General features: G+C 48.6%; 5 protein-coding genes across 5 annotated transcripts; 4 read left to right on the top strand and 1 right to left on the bottom strand.

Moving 5' to 3' along the window:
- Window positions 1-137: 137 nt before the first annotated feature.
- On the top strand, window positions 138-1,155 carry N7466_004538 (translation initiation/elongation factor MRX8; the record flags this gene model as incomplete). The annotated part of the gene is made up of 2 exons (XM_057163935.1): window positions 138-661; window positions 726-1,155. The coding sequence occupies 2 exons, from the start codon at window positions 138-140 to the stop codon at window positions 1,153-1,155; spliced, it is 954 nt and encodes a 317-aa protein (XP_057022616.1).
- Window positions 1,156-2,986: 1,831 nt separating this feature from the next.
- Window positions 2,987-6,291, bottom strand: N7466_004537 (uncharacterized protein; the record flags this gene model as incomplete). Its single annotated transcript, XM_057163934.1, has 2 exons — window positions 2,987-3,112; window positions 3,184-6,291. The coding sequence occupies 2 exons, from the start codon at window positions 6,289-6,291 to the stop codon at window positions 2,987-2,989; spliced, it is 3,234 nt and encodes a 1,077-aa protein (XP_057022615.1).
- A 4,758-nt stretch (window positions 6,292-11,049) lies between these two features.
- On the top strand, window positions 11,050-11,283 carry N7466_004536 (uncharacterized protein; the record flags this gene model as incomplete). The annotated part of the gene is made up of 1 exon (XM_057163933.1): window positions 11,050-11,283. The coding sequence occupies one exon, from the start codon at window positions 11,050-11,052 to the stop codon at window positions 11,281-11,283; it is 234 nt and encodes a 77-aa protein (XP_057022614.1).
- Window positions 11,284-12,665: 1,382 nt separating this feature from the next.
- On the top strand, window positions 12,666-14,957 carry N7466_004535 (uncharacterized protein; the record flags this gene model as incomplete). Its single annotated transcript, XM_057163932.1, has 1 exon — window positions 12,666-14,957. One exon carries the CDS (start codon window positions 12,666-12,668, stop codon window positions 14,955-14,957), a length of 2,292 nt encoding a protein of 763 aa, XP_057022613.1.
- A 1,363-nt stretch (window positions 14,958-16,320) lies between these two features.
- On the top strand, window positions 16,321-17,936 carry N7466_004534 (putative UDP-galactose transporter; the record flags this gene model as incomplete). Its single annotated transcript, XM_057163931.1, has 4 exons — window positions 16,321-16,389; window positions 16,469-16,498; window positions 16,581-17,555; window positions 17,625-17,936. The coding sequence occupies 4 exons, from the start codon at window positions 16,321-16,323 to the stop codon at window positions 17,934-17,936; spliced, it is 1,386 nt and encodes a 461-aa protein (XP_057022612.1).
- Window positions 17,937-18,306: the final 370 nt, after the last annotated feature.

Genomic DNA, 18,306 nt, shown 5'->3' with positions numbered 1-18,306 from the left:
AGGTCGAATCTGGCTCGGGGGTCGCAGGATCCCGCGGTGTTCTTATCGATAAGAGGTGGTCCGTGTCCCCTGATTTTCCGGAGAACTTGTCGCGCTGCTTTTCCCTGAAGTTGAATTGCGACATATTTCTTTGAAAGATGAAAAGGTGTATAAGCAGGGCTTATGCGCCTACAAGGCGCTTATATTCAACAACACAATCACCGATACCCCCTACTTCTCCGGTTCATCCGCCGAATCCAAACAAGCGTGGCCTACAAGATCTGACGATCTCAGATCTCTGTTATTACTGGGACACCAAACCACCTACCTCGGAGCAGCTTGCATTTGCAGACAAACTATTTGTACCCTCACGCCATTCCCCTCTAAAACTATGGTCTGCATCCAAATTCCGGACAACCCCGATCACTTCAATCGAGCCTGAAGTTGCATTTCTCGGCCGTTCCAATGTCGGTAAGAGCTCGCTGCTGAATGCTATCATGGGCCAGGAGATCTGCTGGACCTCCTCCAAGCCAGGTCGAACAAGAGAAATGAACGCATTTGGTATCGGAGGTACAAAGGGTGGTGAACATAAAGTGGTACTTTTGGATATGCCAGGATATGGAAAAGCCAGTCGAGCAGAATGGGGGATGGAAATCATGAAATATCTCCAAGGACGCAAACAGTGAGTAGTAACCATTTTTGTCAAAACATCTGGGGAGATTCGCTTACATTAATTTTCAATTAAGGCTCCGCCGCGCCTTTATCCTCATCGACAGCGAACACGGAATCAAAAAGAACGACGCAGAGATTCTCCAGCTCTTCCGCCACTATGCTATCCCACATCAAATAATCTTGTCTAAAGTTGATAAAGTCCTCGCCAAAACAAAGAAACAAGTCAAATCGGGCGCTTCTGCTGTGAGCGTGCAGAGACTTCAAACAATGCTGCAGGATCTCCGGCCAAAAGTCCAACCTGACATACGCATCTCAGAGGGACCAGGCGCTCTAGGCGAGCTTGTCACATGCAGTGCGGACGTTTCTATCGGCGGTGGCCAGTTTCTTGGTGTCAATGCTGTCCGTTGGGCCATTTTGTCCGCGGCAGGTATTGATGGGAGCCTACAAGCGGCCCAGCAGGCTCCTAAATCTTCTCCGGTGACAATGCCCACGGAGACGCCTTGATTCCGACGGCTCTTCGCAATTAGGACGAATCCCATACTCTACGTCAAGCAGCCAAAGACTCTGCCCTGTGCATCGCATGAGAACCACAGCTATGGCACCGCAGTGTGAGAGTTGGCTATCGAACACTAAATAACCTGACCCTAGAAGGCCCGTTTCTACCCTCAGGCGAAAAACTTTTGGGATCATCTGATATAGATATCCCTCCGCGAGGTCATCGTACCACATGCGTGACCCCACGGGTCAAGCCTTCCACCTACTAGATAGGACCAGATTCACTCTTGATGAGGCTAGACCTTGAAGATGTGGAGTGAACATTGCATAGCTACATACTAGAATCAGAAAATTATGTTCATTTGTATAATAATAATTTAACATGTGCAACCAAGCATTCAACTTTCAAGGCTGGCGTTGATATCTATCCTTATGTCCACATCCATCAATTGATGGATTTCGAACAGTTTCAAGGTTGAATAGAAACATCAATTGATCCATCTCAACCTCCAGCTTTCAGCATTCCTCTGGGCCAATAACTTCCAATGAAAAAAAAAATGTCGGAACATTTGAATGTTGCAACTTTGGGATCTCTAGGTACTTGTTGTCAACCTTCAATGTTAGACTCATTCTATGGCCATGGAAAGAAGATTATGTAGTATATTTATGAAATAAGGCCGAGAAAAATAATTATACATACTAGTACCTAACATTCATACAGTACCTACTAGTAGTAGGTCAAGCAAGGACCCTCATCAATGCCGACATGTCAAATACCAAGTGGAGGCTGGGTCCAATTCACAAACCCACCCAATTGGGCACGCTTCTTCCTCCTGGCACTTTTGAGATAAAGCCGGGGCGACGAGTATCACCCAAAATAGGAGAGTGACATTAGAAATGAGCTTAAATGCGAGCATAGTGGAAAGACTTGTATGGTGAAATTCATGGGAAACACCCCCGATTCCCTGGTGACATTGGCAATCTTATAAGCTTCAAATTTCAAATTTTTCTAGGATCCTTCGAACCACTCACGCTTGAAACCAACCTTGGTGCCTAGTACCTAGGCGGGATCAAGTTTTGAATATGACTTGGGGTTCGCGTTCGGAATACCGGGGTACTATGCTGTGATACGACCTTGGGATGTGTGACAATTGAGGCTCTTCGTTTCCAGAGCTGGTTAGACTGGTCTCGTTGGAAGACGGGTGTATACCAAGGTCTGACAGGGTGGCCTTCAAATTTTTCTGTTCAAAAAACTATAATGGTTACGACTAGTACCTAGTACGTACGCCCAGTTTTAAAGGCAAAGCATGGACAAGAGAGCAACCCAGGAATACTGGATTCAGCGGGAGCAAATTAAAGGGGAATGAATCCAATTGGAGAAATCTGACACCATCCTTGAAACTCCAAATCAAGTATAACCGACTAAGCACATACAAGGGAATGTTAAGAAGTCATACATACACAGTAGTAAAGAGTAAAATAGAAAAAATATAAGGGGGAAAAATAGTCAAAGTTGAGGAGTGAGAGGTAAGAGGTAAAATTGACATGGAGCGGATGCAGGAGGAATGGGACCAAGATCCAAAAAGATGAAAAGATGAAGTAAAGTCCTCCCGCAAGGGTCAGGGAAACGTCACACAACGCCTGTTCCCATCATAATGCTGGATGATCAAAGAATGCCGACCACGCTATGCAAAGGAGTTTTCATGGGAATATAAGATATGAGTGCCATAAAGATGGGGTATCGTGAATGGAGGAAAAGAGCAGGAAAGATGAAAACAAAACATGAGGGGGTGTGTGTAAACGTAACAATGTAGAGAAGGAATGAGCCTCACATTGAAGCTTAGTCTGAATCAGAGTCGGATTCGATGCTACCTGTAGTGACCTCGTGGCCACGACGATTCACCGCGATACGCTGCCCAAGTCTACTCTCGGGAACACCGTCACGTGCGGCACCAAAATCAAGAACCTAAAGAGACAAAGTCAGTTCATAATTCACAACCACTCTTTTTTTCTTCTCTCCTCCTAAAAAACACTTACCTCAATGTAGGTCAAACTATCTCTCTGTACTGCAGCAACACATCGACGATCATTAAACCGCACCTGCCAGACACCACTGAGATCAGTGAGAAGATCGCGAATGCAATTGCCATTGCTAACATCCCACATCTTCAAAGTTCGATCTGAACCAGAAATGACCTTTTGTCCATCATGCTGGAAGCAAGTGATAGCACCAGTGTGAGCGCTGAGTGTGTTCCTGCAGTGGCCACGCTGCGGGTCCCAGATTCGCAGCGTGGAATCGGCGGCAGCAGAGACAAGGTGATCGCCTTGCAGAGCCAAAAGGCCAACAAGGGAAGAGTGGCCGTCGAGATTGTAGAGTAGACTTCCATCATCGAGTGACCAAATCTTGACCAGGTGATCCATGGCACCACTGATGCAGCGATTGCGTTTGGGATCCATTACCACACTGTATACTTTCATTGTGTGGCCTGTCAAGGTGTACGTAACATGCCCTGTGGAAATCTTCCAGACGCGCACAGTGCAGTCATAGCTGCCGCTGACCAGGGTATCTCCATGAGCCGCAATCGCCCGAACTGAGTGACTATGGCCAGAAAGCACACGAACAAAGTAGGGACAGTCATAGTCATCTGCAACGGGAGCATTAGGAAGGTACACCGGGTCACCGGGCTTTGGAAGCTTCCAAACACGCAAGTTCGAATCACGAGACCCAGTGATTATCAAGGGCACCTTTGGCATCATCATGGCACGACCGTTAGCGTCCCGGCCAATCTCCGTCGGCAAGACGATCTGCAGGCAACGAACAGTGGAGGTGTGACCATGGAAAACTTGAGTGCACCGGGCTCGCTCGATATCCCAGACGCGAACTGAGCGATCAGTGGACCCAGAGACCAGTGTGTTGCCGTGGTACTCAAGAGCCCATACGCCACCATCGTGGCCCTCCAATGTGGCCTTCAGTGCGCCAGTCTTCGTGTCATATACGTTTATATTAGTGTCGTCACTGCCGGTAAGAATTTTATCCGAGTCAAATTGCAGACAGGTCACAACGTGACGATCGTGAGCACGGAATGCGATATGCCCCGGTTTGACTTCTGGTTTCATCCACCCCCGGCGAATCGCATGAAGTCTACGGTAAAGGGCCTTGTAAAGGTAAAGTCCACGCAGGGAAGGGAGGCCGACTTCTGGGTAGGGCACGGCGGCGGCAGCGGTGTTGGCCGCAGCATATGGAGCTTCCGAAGCCGCAACATCTTTTTTCCAGTCCGGCTCGAAGTAATCTGTCCCACTGGATGAGATCTTACGTTTTGCGAGCTTCCGACTTGAAGCACGCGTGTTTGCTTTCCTCTTCGGACGTCTGTTGCTGTTGAGCGGGAGAGCGGTAAGTGGGGCCCTGTCAGAAGCAGCAGAAGATGAGGCGATAGGAGAAAGTTCGTTGACCGACAATGTCGTGCTGAGATCCCTCTCCCAATTGTCAGGGCTACTGCACTGCCATCCCCAGCCCTCTCTGATGGCTCGATCTAGTTCTCCCTCAGAAAGAACGTAACCGCCCTGGTCAAGCAGCTCCTTCCAGGTCTTCTCGTCAGAATTGACAATGTGACGCCACTTCTTTGAAACTTGAGCAGCACGACACATGGTCTGGACATCAAAATACTTCACAATGTTGAGGCTGAGCTCCAAGGGAAGCAACTCCAAAAAGTCACACTTTAATGTTGGATTGACCACATCGGCCACAAAATGCAAGGTTGGTTTAGGGCAACGCCGCAAAAACTGGTACATGAGATAAGATTTCAACTCTTCAGGAACAGAGTCGAAAAAATCCAAAACCTTGGGCATGTCCATCAAAGATGATGGAGATCGAGAAATTCCTCTGGAATCAGCATCATGGAGCCGCAGTGTCTTGGGGTGCCTTGAAACATTATGGTCTAGGCTTGAATCCGTGTCGACATCAGGGCCTTCTGATTCAAACGAAGATTCAGCGTGCAGGGCGTTCATAGCGGTGACTGGGGATAGACTGGGGCTTGGCAAGCACATATCTTGAGCCATTGCGTTGTCGATGGCCGAGAGCTGAGCTGACAAGTCCGGGCGTTGCTGTGATGTAGATTCCGTAGAAAACGAGACATTCTGGCTCCGAGGTGTCGGTTCGGATGCAGGCGCGTTGGTTTCATCGACCGGACCCAGCTCTCGATTTTCGAGCGAACTGGAGCTTTGCGACGTAGCTAGAGCTCCAGTTTCAGCCGACAGGGGTGAGCGTAATAAAGTTTCTCGGCGTGGGAAATTTGCACTCTGGATCCTCTGTCTTGAAGCTGCTGTCGCATCCCCAATACTGCCAATGTTAAGTTCGGTCTCTGGGGTGGCTAAACCAGCGGGAGAAAGATGGAAATTCGAGGAACCATGACGGTTACGTCGTGTCACGGGTTCAGAAGGAACTCGCTTTCCACGAGTTCGTGGAAGGATGAATGGGCGAGGATCGGAGATGGAAACGGGGGAAACGGGACGATTCTGGGCGTGAGGGTGGTTTATACGTGTCATGGATCGAGGCGGACCCAGTCGGCGAGAGGCAGCGTCATCTTCTGATGTGAAGGATGTTACAGAACGGATTTGTCCGTTGGAAGATTTCAAGGCGTCGTTTTTTTCCTTCAACTGAAAAAAGTTAGTATTTCCGAATGACGGCCCAGCGGTTGTGGAGACACCAACCTCAGTGGCTACCGCTGCTGCGTCTTCTGGTTCATTGAAAACGATCGACTTGTCTCCAATTTTGAATGTGATATTCTTCAAGGCAGCTGGAGTCGGTGTTGCGGCCAGGGGATATTGTCGAGCGTCCAAATCTCTCACTGCTCGTGGAGGTTTGATCGCCAAAGGTGGAAATGATGTGGTGGTAGTGGTTGTAGTGGTGACGACTGTGGTCCGAGTGGTGGGAGCGAACGAGAACTGCCCAAGGGCGTTATTGGAGGGACCTTGCCCAAAGTCGTCACTTTCATGGTCGTCCATGTCGCGTCGTCGGGAGGGGACTAGACGGGACTCGGGTTTAAGGGTGACATAGGAGTGTGGTGCAAGGAACGATGCATTTGAATCAGACTCTAGGTTTTCGGGGGCAATGTTTTGGGGATCCGAATGAGGGAAATCGGTAGACATAGTTAAAGAGGCGAAGGTGGGGGGAGGCGTATGAAGGCGATGGAGCAACTCGAACGGGCCAAAGTTGCTAGCAAAGTGCCCCAACACAAGAAGTAAGCAAGACCATCTACACAAGGCTAAAGGTCTCACAGAAGGTCATAGTGTTATGCGGGGAGGTAATATGAATGTGGATGGAAAGGGACGCAAGGAAAATCAAAGGAAGGGGAGGAAGGGAAACAGTGGCGGCTGACAAGGGAGTTTGGGGCGGAGAACAACAATTAATCCGAGTGCCGGATTGGACGATGTCATGGACCACAACGTGCTATTTGCTGTGTTTGATTTCAACCTTTTTTTTCCCTTTCACTCTTATTCTTTTCTTTTTCTTCTTTTATAGGAAAGTGAGAAAGAAGATGCATTCTGTGAAGCATACTCTCATTTGATATCTGATTTCTGGCTTTTTACTTGCTTTTTTCGGGATTGTTATGCAACCTGTGAATACATCTGGGCAACTGGATACCCGGTTTTTTTCTTTCTGCAGTGTGAAAACCTTGAAGGAAACCTGCCACTGCCCACTTCTTGTGTGGCTCGGGAACCCTTTTATCTCCAGTGGCGCCGGTCGGCCTCCATTGAACTTGATTTTTAACGGGGACTAACTCATGTTACTAGTTGCAAACTAATTTGACCTTGAAATATTTTCAATTTTTGCTTAATCGTCTGTAAAACACTTCATTCCCCGTAGATTGACTTGTACAATGTTCATCGTTAAACCTGTTTAGGGATGTGGGGATGCCCGGGGACCTAAAATCAGATTACCTAAGTGCCTGATTACTCATCGAGATCAACGTTCCAGCCAAAATTATCGCCACTGGTCACGTGGACTTTGGCCACTGCACATTTTGGAACGCTTCAATCATTGCTCTAATGCCCCGGTATAGCCCTCACATTTACCTCTTTAATTATTCATGACCCTGTGGAAACTTTGGACCTGGTGAAGATGTAAATATAAGGTCATCCCCCCCCTTAAAGACCCCTTGGTGGGGCCCCGGAATCTGGGTATCAAGATCTTTTCCAAGATTGTTTACTCCGTACAAGTTTCTGGGATCCACATTAGAAAACAGGGATAGCTGGATTAATGGGTAAATAATTCTACACGTAAATCAACAAAGCGACCTTGGAAAAATCAAGGTCACAGGGGAAACATCCACTGCAACCCCCTTCCTAACATCCTGCAGCGCATACGCCGCATGTACCCAACGCGTCACCTGCAGGTACCCCCGGGAGGCCCCAGCACCAAATGTCGTCTAGGTGGAATATATATGTGCTGCATCCCTGGACTCCAACTTTTTCGATCACCTGTCGAGACTCTCTTGGGCATGCCTATTGATTTAAAACTTTCATAGGCACTCCTTCTACATAGCGTCTATTCAATGTTTCTAATTTTCTTCTCAAAACCAGAATCTCTCGACCATTCAATGCTCAAATGGTGGAATATTTGACCTTCAATGTGAGGAACCTTCAACCTTCAACCTTCAAACATTGAAGGAAGTGCTTATGCACTCAGGTCGCCCTACGTAGAATATTGAAATAATTTATACCTTAAGTGCTAGTACTAGCCCTAGAGTACTGGTACTACTACATACATCCATATTCCCGAATACAGAATACACGCACACGACCTCCAAGCACTACTACAGGGCTAAGTTCATGCACTGAGGCGCCTGGATACATCATATGCAGGTAATGTCCATGGATCGAAATTACATACTCCTTTCTGGAAGCCTTCCAAGGTTGGAAGGCCTACAAGATCTTACATTCTTCCATTTGAGGTTCCAACACTGAAGGCTCCCAGCACTTGAGTGCTTCGTTATCCATGCAAAGATGCATCAATCAATTGATATTTTACGTATTTCCCCAGCATCAACCCTTGAACCTTTGCCTATCGTTCGACTGAAGACCTTTACTGATCTAGACACAAAAAAAAAGACCAGAGAGCAACATTCATTACTAAATGCTTATCCATTCCAAGGCTGTCAACTGGCCAGTGCTTGAGAGAAACCTGGCTTTCCTCACATGCAGTGTTGGAAGTGCAGTACACAGGTGTGGAATTTTATGAAGAATTGTGAAAATACATAGCACTTGAGTGCTTGCTACGTTAAAACATTTGAACGACATGTGTAGAAATGACCTGTGCATTCAAAAGAACATTTGAACATTTGAACATTGAATAGGCAGATACACATACATCAATACACATGTGCATACATGCATATCTAAATCCCACATGCACAGGTGAACCGGCTATACGCAGATCAATAACTATCTGCCCTCGGTGCTACAGCCTTCCTTCAAAGTTGAAAGTTCGTGTGCACATGCACATCTCACTGCATCGTGATGCTCAGCCCTAGAGGTACCATCGGCTCATTCTACATGTGCAAATTTGACCTCCCGAGATCAGTACATGTATTAATCCTCAAGGCAGAAAAAAAAAGAGCAATTTCAAGGTTGGCCATTACCTAGACATGCTTTAATGTCTCGTCGGGTGAACATGGCGCTTGCTTGAAATGTTTCGAACCATGGCATATTTTCACGTTCATCTACCTGACACGGGTCTCTACCTACTGGCACTCGAATCAAAGTATCCAACAGAACGCATACAAACCCTTTTGGCCCAGACTTGAATGATATCCCCGAAGTTCAACCTTGGAAATTCTCAAATATTGACCTAAGCGACCGTTGACACAGAGAAAGCGCCTGAAACACCAGGCGCCTTTAATAGTAAGAATACCAGGATCCATCCATGGATATATTTTTTTTTAAGCAAGGTCACATGTGTCCAAAAATGACCATTGTGACTTTTTCTGGTTGTTGTTCATTAACGCGTGCGTGTTACCCGCATTTATGAAGCACCGAAGGGTCCAGCATCCGAACTGGTGTGTTTCGAACGAGGCTATTCGGACCTAAATCGATACCTTTGAAATGCCTATTTTGAAGCTGACAACCATTCTCCGAATCAACTAACTAGGATGCACACCTCTGGGGCTGACATAAAAATTTATGAGCATATCTTACGAGAGGCTCATTGTTTATGCATGACAAATTTTGTTAGCTTGCTAGATCCTTGTTCTTGGAGGCTTCTTTTTTCTTCTATTCCCCTTGCCCGGTTTCTCAGGACCCAGGGATGTGGTCAAGCCCAGAATCCTCCGAAATATCTCGTTTTTGCGATCATAGTAAGTATAAACGCGGATGATCTGCAACTGTGGATGCAAAACCCACAATTCAAATGCTTTATACGAGGTTGAAATACATCACTTTCTCAATATTAAGCTCGCCAGCGCGGCAATAAGCCCTTCAACGGTTCGATTCAGTCTCCATTGACGGGGAAAAAAATTCAAATGAACCCTTTCAAGCCGACATCGGTTGACGATAACGGCGGACCTCAACGGTGCCGGAAATCCGCCGTCAATTGAAACTCAATTGCAAGCCAACAACGAACAGAAATAATGGGCGACACCCCCACGACAAAGCTTACACCCCTCTTGGGCCCCTTCGTCCACGGATGATTTGCGCATGATCTACGAAACCCACCAGAAATCGTTAGCAGACTGGGGAATGAAGTCAGAACCATGGAAGAAGAAAGACACTATTGCGTGCATTGTTCATACACGAGTGGGTTCACTATTGGCAAACCATTTGACGCTAGTTATCCCAATCATGGAACGTGGTGGGCAAAGGAGGTGCTCCCACACCTGTCAAACCATTCATTTGGGTTCAATAGTGTTCCCAGGTGGTCGGCAAAAAACCACGGAGTATACGGGGTACACATGGCCGTGGGGTAAGAATAAAACATCATACGGATGAAAGTTTTAGTGATGTTATGTCATAGTTCTGGGGTGAGAGCTTGGTTTTCGAAGTGATCGGATTCCCAGTTGATGTTACCCCTTTTTCTTGAAATTTCCTTCCGCTTTTTTTCTTTCTCTTTTTCGCTAAACAGAATCAGAAAGGGACGAATTTGGAATGGTTGTCATTACGCAGACGCAATTAGCCCAGATGGCTATGATGAGCCAATGACAAGAGCAGTGACCAGGATAGATCAAGTTAAAATAGCCCAAGGGGGAAAAACCACAACAAAAAAAAAGACTCCTCATGCCGGGTTGTCACCGCAGCTCTGGGTGGGTGGGTCTTCAGACACGGCACGCGCTCTTGGAGCGTGAACGGAGCTCTCCGGACAAGATTCGACGATCTTCATCGCGATCGGGCAGTGTGATTTGCCCAGATCGCATCAGAGTGGCACGAGCTAGAGCACGAAAGGAAAAGGGTCTGTCAACTCGATCACAGATTGTGCCTGAAACACCAACCCCCCTAACTATTGGTGTAGGTAAAGATACTCCGCATGGAGTACCTATGCACTCGGTAGCGCACTCGGCAACTACCATGGCCTACGTACTAGCACGAGCTAGATTCTTTCGAGCTCGGGAATTCTTCAGGGTCTTATAATACGAAACCGAGATTGGAACCAAAAACATGGAGTATGACAACCTGTCACCTAACATAGCAAAGTTCGCAATTCCTTCCGCGTTTCATCCGCAAAAAATGGACTAATCCCCATGAAAGTGGACTCTGTGCCGCAGAATTTGAGTTCCAGTCATTGACGACGCCCATGGACACGAGGCGTGATAGTAAATGAAAAAGGGGTCGATCATTGCCAATTGACCAATTCCCAAGCCAGGCAGAAGACGACTATTATTTGTCACAGGAGCCACTTCTCGTCGGGCGGCTATGATGGGCTTGCGATCGAAGACCGGCCCCGACGGGCTGGGACCTGGGTCCATCACGGATCGAGAAGTGACGCGAATCGAATGTGTCTCCCAGGCCATAGCGGCCGATGTTCCCATCGGTTCCAGAGTTGAGGATATCCACCACGAACACTGGTTTCTAAATACGCTCCTCAACTGCAGAGCACGGGGCGCTCAAGTGGAGCGCCAAGGTGCCGTCAACGATATGAATGGATCGTAAGAGGCGCTGGATAGTGTATGCCACATCTGCTCCCATCTGCCACAGCCCTTTTGCCACGGGAGATTACCACCAATAGTGTACTCACTTTCCAAGGCTACAAATGAGACATGTTCGAAAATAGTTGTAGATTAATCCAGTAGTTTATCTATAGTACACGTGTGTCTAGAGGTTTAAGGTTGTCCCGGCGATTCATCTCATGTAAGGGGCAACACGAGGGGATCTAGTAGATTTTCTACCATATCAATCTTGAGACTGTTTGACTCGGACTCGTTCCTTCAATTGTTTGATTCTACTCTTAATTCCAGGAATTTGACAAGAAATGACAAATGATGGACCATGCAGGATACAACTTGAACCTGCATCACTGTAATCTCCGAAAAGAACAATGCGATGATCTAACCTACCTGGGTATTCCGTAGTACATCGGTACTCCGAACGGAGCCTTTCAATTGAACCGCAGTTGTAGAATGAATGGAACCGAGGATGAATGTCTCGCTAGTGCCTGTCGATACTTACTACTTTGGGGGCAGTGAGCTGAGCCTGTCGATCTCAAGCCTTTTTTTTTCCCTTTCTATTTTCCTTTCTACATTAATACCCCCTATGTACAGAATACTCAACCAAATCAGAATCACCATTTTGCTGGACAGGAGAGAAATCAACTCCCTATTCTCATATATCATAAGAAGAAAAAAGAAACGAGAAAGCGCCCTGTTCGGGTTTTAATTGGCACTGCCTTGTCCGAACCCCACTTGTAGTGACGCCAGTGAGGAGACCATTTCCGCCAATTCCAACCCCTTTTAGAGTAAGTTCAATTGCGGGCCAGAAAAAAAGGCTCTAGAAAAATAGAAAAGAAAAAAAAAGCAGAATAAAAAAAAATAGATTAAAATATACAAATCCAAAGGTGGATCTCCCCCTTTAGGTGGATAGTTGGAACCAATCGATCTGGAGAGGAAGTTGGTGAGGTTAAACTACCGGTACAAGAGAGAAAGTACAATAAAACTTTCTGCTATTCCTTTAAACCTAACCTTTTCCCCCACATTTCTTTCCTTTCTTTTTCCTGCTCCAACTTGTTTCCCAGTCACTCCTTTAATATTCTAATACCAAAATCTGTTTGGGTTACGGTACGTGTGGTGGAGTTCCCCCCAATTGAACCACGGGATTCAAACGGAGATTGGTCCTGGTACCTGAAGTCTCCGGTCAATTCCCGACATTTGGCTGACATTCAAGTGGATTAGCAGCTGCAATTTAAAGAAAAAGAATTTCCAACTCTACAACTTTTGTGAAATCCGCGAGCTTCCGACCTCCAATCCATTCACTGTTGGATTGGCCTAAACGACTTTCATGCCGAGGAATTGAATCCCTACATATACACAAACCTACAAATGGCCCAAGATCCATCACCAGTCCACGTACCGCTTCGAACTTCCAGCCGCAATAACCTCTTACGATCCGAAGCCATGGAGAGCCAGGAGAAGGCCGCTTTCGCGGATCGCAGAACCTCCAAGGCGCAACGAATCCTAGGAACCGACCTGCCCATGCACAATAATTCGGCCCAGTGGGACAAGCCACAGAAGCAACCAAAGTCCCGCCGAGCCAGCTTGCGAACACCGGACAGCTCCTCCAGACAACAGCAACAACAACAGAACACTGGATTCGTTGCTTTCCCAACGGCTAAATCAGGCGACATGATGGTTCCGCCCCAGAATCTCCGGGTGCGCGCTTCATCGCCCCTACTAGGCCATGAATATCTTTCTCACGACCCGACCCCACCTCTCCCCAAACCCTCAAAGAAGATTCACCAATCGGGTTCTTCCTCCACTTTATTCTCCTACTTCAGATCACAGGAGTCAAAATCGAAACCTGAGAGTCCAAAGGGCTTGCAGCCCAGAATTCAAAATGAGCTGGGCTTGGATCCCCATGTGACTTACAAGCAATCCCGGACTTCCCCCAAGGAATCCAAGCGAAAGTTGCGCCCACCCCGCATCGATCTGTCCATTCTGTTCCCGAAGCCCAGGAATCCAGCCCCGCCCCTTTTGTCTCCTCAACGGATGACAAACTCACCATCTCCGGTCTCGACTGTGGTCTCCGATTATCCTTCCACCCAAGTCCGACCTGAACAAGTAAGCAGCAAGAGCAACAACTCTGCCTCTCGACGATTTGGAGATCCCCTGCCCCTTCGGACCTCCGTGGCCCACCATGAGGCACCCAAGCAGCATGTGGATCGCTCGGATCTGTTGTCAATCCCAGAATCATCCAGAGACGGTGAGTGGTTAGAGCAACCGCTTGAGCGCACTGTAGGAACGAGTGAAATTGATCTGGCCTTGGATCGATATGCAGGCCGACGGTCATTGTTTAGTCGCTCTAGTGTGTATACTGGAAGCCGGGAGCAGTTGCAGACGGATCAACAGCGCCGGCCCTCGGACACCAGCACCGCCACCACACGTCGTGGTCAGAGCCCGGCGAGGAACCAGGCCAGAGACAGAGCAGAATATCTGTCCCCTAGATCCAAGCAGGATCCTCATCCCCAAACCAGCAATCCTTCAACCCAAACCTGGCGCCAGAAGGACCGGAGCAACTCGCAGGGTGCGAAGACCGCTCTCACCAAGAAGAGCAGCAAGAGTACCCTGAAGAACAAAGATTTGCAGAACACCAGCGTTCTCTGCCTCTCTTCATCGGACGACGAGACTGAGGAGGAATTAGAGACTCCGGTCACGGGGCCTCGCACCCGTAAACCATTCCGTGACAGCGTGGAGACTTATGGTGAGTACGAAGGGGAGGTCTACACTGCGCAGGCGGCCCAAGCGGCCACTGCCCACATGCTGAGGAAGGTTGATCGCGCACCATCCACCAGCAGCCATGGCTCTCATCCAAACCAACGGAGCAAGCCAACCCGCAAGCATGCTCAACAGCCTTCTATGTCCTCCACTGGCAAGGCATCGACTGGCAAATCCTCTACCAACACTAGAGGAACCAGTCAATCCCGACGTTCGAGCGGTATCCCCACCATCGCCGAGCCAAATATCCTGGAGCAGCTGCCGCAACCACCCACGCGTACCCCGCGGGAATTGAAGGAGATGAACCGCCGAAGCCGAGTGATTGCCGTGACTCGACAAGAGCAGGACTTGCTGGAGGCAATGCGTCTGCGCAAGGGCAAAGTTACCCCTAGCATGTTCAACTATGCTGCCGAACCTGATCGTAATTCTGTGCTGTCTGTTCCTTCTCGGGATTCCTTCTGTGGATCCGACACTTCTTTCTTGCGCCTCAGCGCTGCGTTCCCGCCGTTCCCCACACGGTCAGATCAAGGTGCCTCTCACATGGACAAGGACGGTTCTCCCTCACAGTCCGGTTCTGATAATGAACAGAAGACTAGTCGTTCCATTGCTAGCACGAGCTATGCGGAGTCTTTGCCCTCCCCCTCCACCAACGGTGCTTCACCGCTCACACCGACACTCCCTATTCACCGCTTCTCGCCACTCCCCTCTCCCAAGCCTCACCCCCGTGGGCCGCCACCCGCCATCCCTGAAGATCAGAAGCAGCATACCCGACGTCGTACCGATAGCAGCGAAGCTATCATGTTGAACGGCGGAGAGCCGCAGCCGAAGCATGATCTCCCGCTTTGGTCTTTCGATTTTGATTGGAATCACGACCGCAGCAGTGTGGCTGCTGTGCACTAATGAGTTGCGTGGCCTTTTTTTTTTCTTTTCTTTTCGGGTTGATCCATCCATTTCGATCCGCTATCTTCTGCATATACCCTTTTAAATCTCATGTATCATCATCACCCCTTGATTCCTTTCATTGGTCCGACTTGGATCCTTTCGCCGACCATTTTTCACCCGGCATTTATTGCATATTGGAGTTTTTTTTCTTCTGTGTTTTGACCTCGTCCTGTGAGGCATTTGTGCTACGAAACCTTCATTTGACCCTATCTCTTTGACTTCGACTTCCCCATCTGTGGGCCCTATATACCCCTTCCTATGTTCATGTTAATTCGAAATTCGACGGCTACCACGTCTTTTATCAATCAAAATAGATTTTGTATTACCCTTCGCTACTCCCTTCTTGTATTCAATGGAGATAAACAAGTTATGTCAATTTTTCCAACATTTTTTTTTTCACGATGCAGATCAGTTCCCACTATTTACGTAGCCGCTACATAGCTTAATTGTCATGGCTGACGTGCGCTAGGGCCAAGCCCACACCTAGCGTGGCTGGATAGGCTGGAGCCGACTGTATCGAACACGCAATCGATCGGTGATCAGCCCAGAGTGGATTTGATATTGCCTCATCCTACAGAATTCCATGGAGAAGCAGGGGTTGGGGCGAGCGGCTTGGCCGAATGGGGGCATCGCGGGTGTTTTGAAAGGTGGACTTTGACGTCAGGCGATAGATTAAGCCCCAAAGTTACTTGTAGTATTCCCGAGCCCGATGGGGTTTGTTCCCAAGTACCAAGCATCTGCGAACCTTTTGATTTGCGGGGGAAAACGAAGAGAGGAAAAGCCATCGCTTCAACCTTGGAACTGTTAAGTTTTCTCGATGCCCAATGAGTCTGGACCCATGACTCTTGTTCTCCCGTGATCCACCCCGACACCGCCGATTGACCGATTCAATTTAAACACAAACTTCCCCGGATTTCATGACTCTTTGTCACGGAACATAAATACAACCAGCTTCATTTATTCTGTCGGGTCCATTTTTGAGTCCTATAGTACAGAATATATTAAGCCAACTCCTTTCTCCTTAGCCCCCAGCCACCCTCGCACGGAGCTCCGCCGTGATCGTCAGCCGAAGCCCTGCCGCTGGCCCCAGTGACGAAGATCGCCGGGCCTCCCCTGCCTTAGCCCCCCCCCCCCCCAGTGAGAGAGAATCTCTGGCGAGTTTTGAGACTCTGACCTCCGAACTTTTGTCGCTCCCTTTCATCATCGACCTTCCCATTGTTGCTTCGCTCATACTCGCTCCCGACACGGTTGTTTTGTTTCCGTGTTTACTTGCGGAGAAATCATCCTCAGGGGCGAGCCATTCTCATCCAACCTATTTAACATGGTGGACCGCACACAACGCCAGCCGTCGTGGCTGCGGACGACCTCGCAAAATGTCCCCTGGCTTTTGGTATGAGAATATACTTCGTGGATCGAGTAAACTCGAATTGTCCATGCTCGATTGCTGACTTCCTCTATGTTGTTCTCAGTTGGCGACACAATCCACTGCATTTGTGTTGGTGAGTCTTTTCAGCGCGCGCGTGTTCCTATAATCCATACCAATGTACACGACTAACCGATATCCCCTTTCCCCACCAATAGCTCTCTCATTACTCCCGTGTCATGACCCCCGCCGGGGGGAAGCGATACCTCACCTCCACCGCGGTCTTCTTGAACGAAGTTGTCAAATTGGCGATTTCCCTCACAATGGCCCTTTATGACGTCTCCAAGACCGCCCCACCGTCGATGCCTGCCACCTCCCTCTTCTTCTCCCTTACCAGCACAGTTTTTTCCGGTGACAGCTGGAAACTGGCTGTACCCGCCGCCCTGGGTGTTCTCTCGAACTCCCTCCAATACATTGCGCTTTCCAACATGCGGGCGGCGACCTTCCAGGTCACCCTCCAGGTTCAATTCTTGACAACTGCGATCTTCGGACTGGTCGTTCTTCGACGGAGCATCCCTGCCCGCAAGTGGGCTCTGTTGCTTTTGTTGGTGGTGGGTGTGGCTTTGGTCCAAATGCCTGATGCCAATTCAGAGCAGATGTCCATCCACGATGAGTCTGCGTCGCTTCACTTTCCTCGCTCCCTGGAGGAGTGGAAGTCTGTTAAGAGTGGCTCGGGAAAGTTGCACAAGCGCTCTGCTACATACGAAGGTATTGAAGAGGACATCCAAACGGCTGACCCAAAGTTTAATGCGACGATTGGTCTACTCGCGATCATTGGTTCTGCATTGGCCTCGGGCTGCGGTGGTGTCTTTTTTGAAAAGGTCCTCCGCGATAGCTCGAGCCACACCTCGATGTGGGTGCGCAATGTTCAATTGGCTATCTACTCCGTCTTTCCCGCCATATTCATTGGTGTCGGCTTCCAAGACGGAGAGAGCGTTTCCAACGATGGATTCTTCCAGGGCTACAATTGGGCAGTATGGGCGGTCATTGCCATTCAAGCCTTGGGTGGTATCCTGTCGACTTTCTCGCTCCGCCATTCACAGAGAGACCCCGGCTGTGTAGCAAACACCGCAACGACTATCCTGAGCATCGTTGGAAGCGTCTGGCTGTTTGACTTTGATCTCACCCCAAGTGTATGTTTCTCCTTCATCCCATTTCTGAACTCAGCCTAAACGAACATCCGAAACTGACTTTTACTCCAGTTCCTCATTGGTTCTGCCATAGTCCTTGTGGCCACTCATTACTACGGCAACCCTAGCTTTAACCCTGCTGCGGCTAAAACGGGCCTCGCTCGCCCCCCGCCAATCCGTGTGGACAATTACGAAAAAGGTGGCGGCTACGATGACGGGTCCCCCGTATCCAACTCCCCGAACGACTTTTCTATCAAGCTACCCCCCACCCCCTTCTTGTCCGATGGCATGTCTTCGTCACGACCAACTTCCCCAAACCCGGGCCACGCTCGCGTTAGCTCAAGTCGGAATGTGAGCGCCAGCAACTACTTCGAACATGAGTAGTTAAGAAATGCCATGCTAAGCCTTTATATTTGCTGTGATTATGATGCCTGCTTATGGAAATGATTCTCTTGGATACCTGATAGATGCGTTTCGGTCTGTGACTTGAATTGCGCGGTTTGCTTTTTGCAACACTCCGTTGTCTTATTTGAGGCGGTTTACTTCTACTTACGAGCGTGAGCATTATTCGAAAATGTTTCGTTCAATTTGCATATACACGAAGAAATGAAAAACTTTGATATACCCGAGCCAAGTCCTTCCTACATGAATTATTTACCTGACCCACGGCATTCTTGAATCGACATAACATTTCCGGTTTTGCGTGTCGAAAGCCTACTAGTAGGTAATGCTACTATACACAATGCTGACTGTA

The sequence above is a fragment of the Penicillium verhagenii genome (genome assembly GCF_028828195.1).
Source record: "Penicillium verhagenii strain IBT 33310 chromosome Unknown utg000005l_segment0_segment0, whole genome shotgun sequence".
In the NCBI taxonomy this organism is placed as follows: Eukaryota; Fungi; Ascomycota; class Eurotiomycetes; order Eurotiales; family Aspergillaceae; genus Penicillium; species Penicillium verhagenii.
This window is presented reverse-complemented; position numbering and strand designations above follow the sequence as displayed.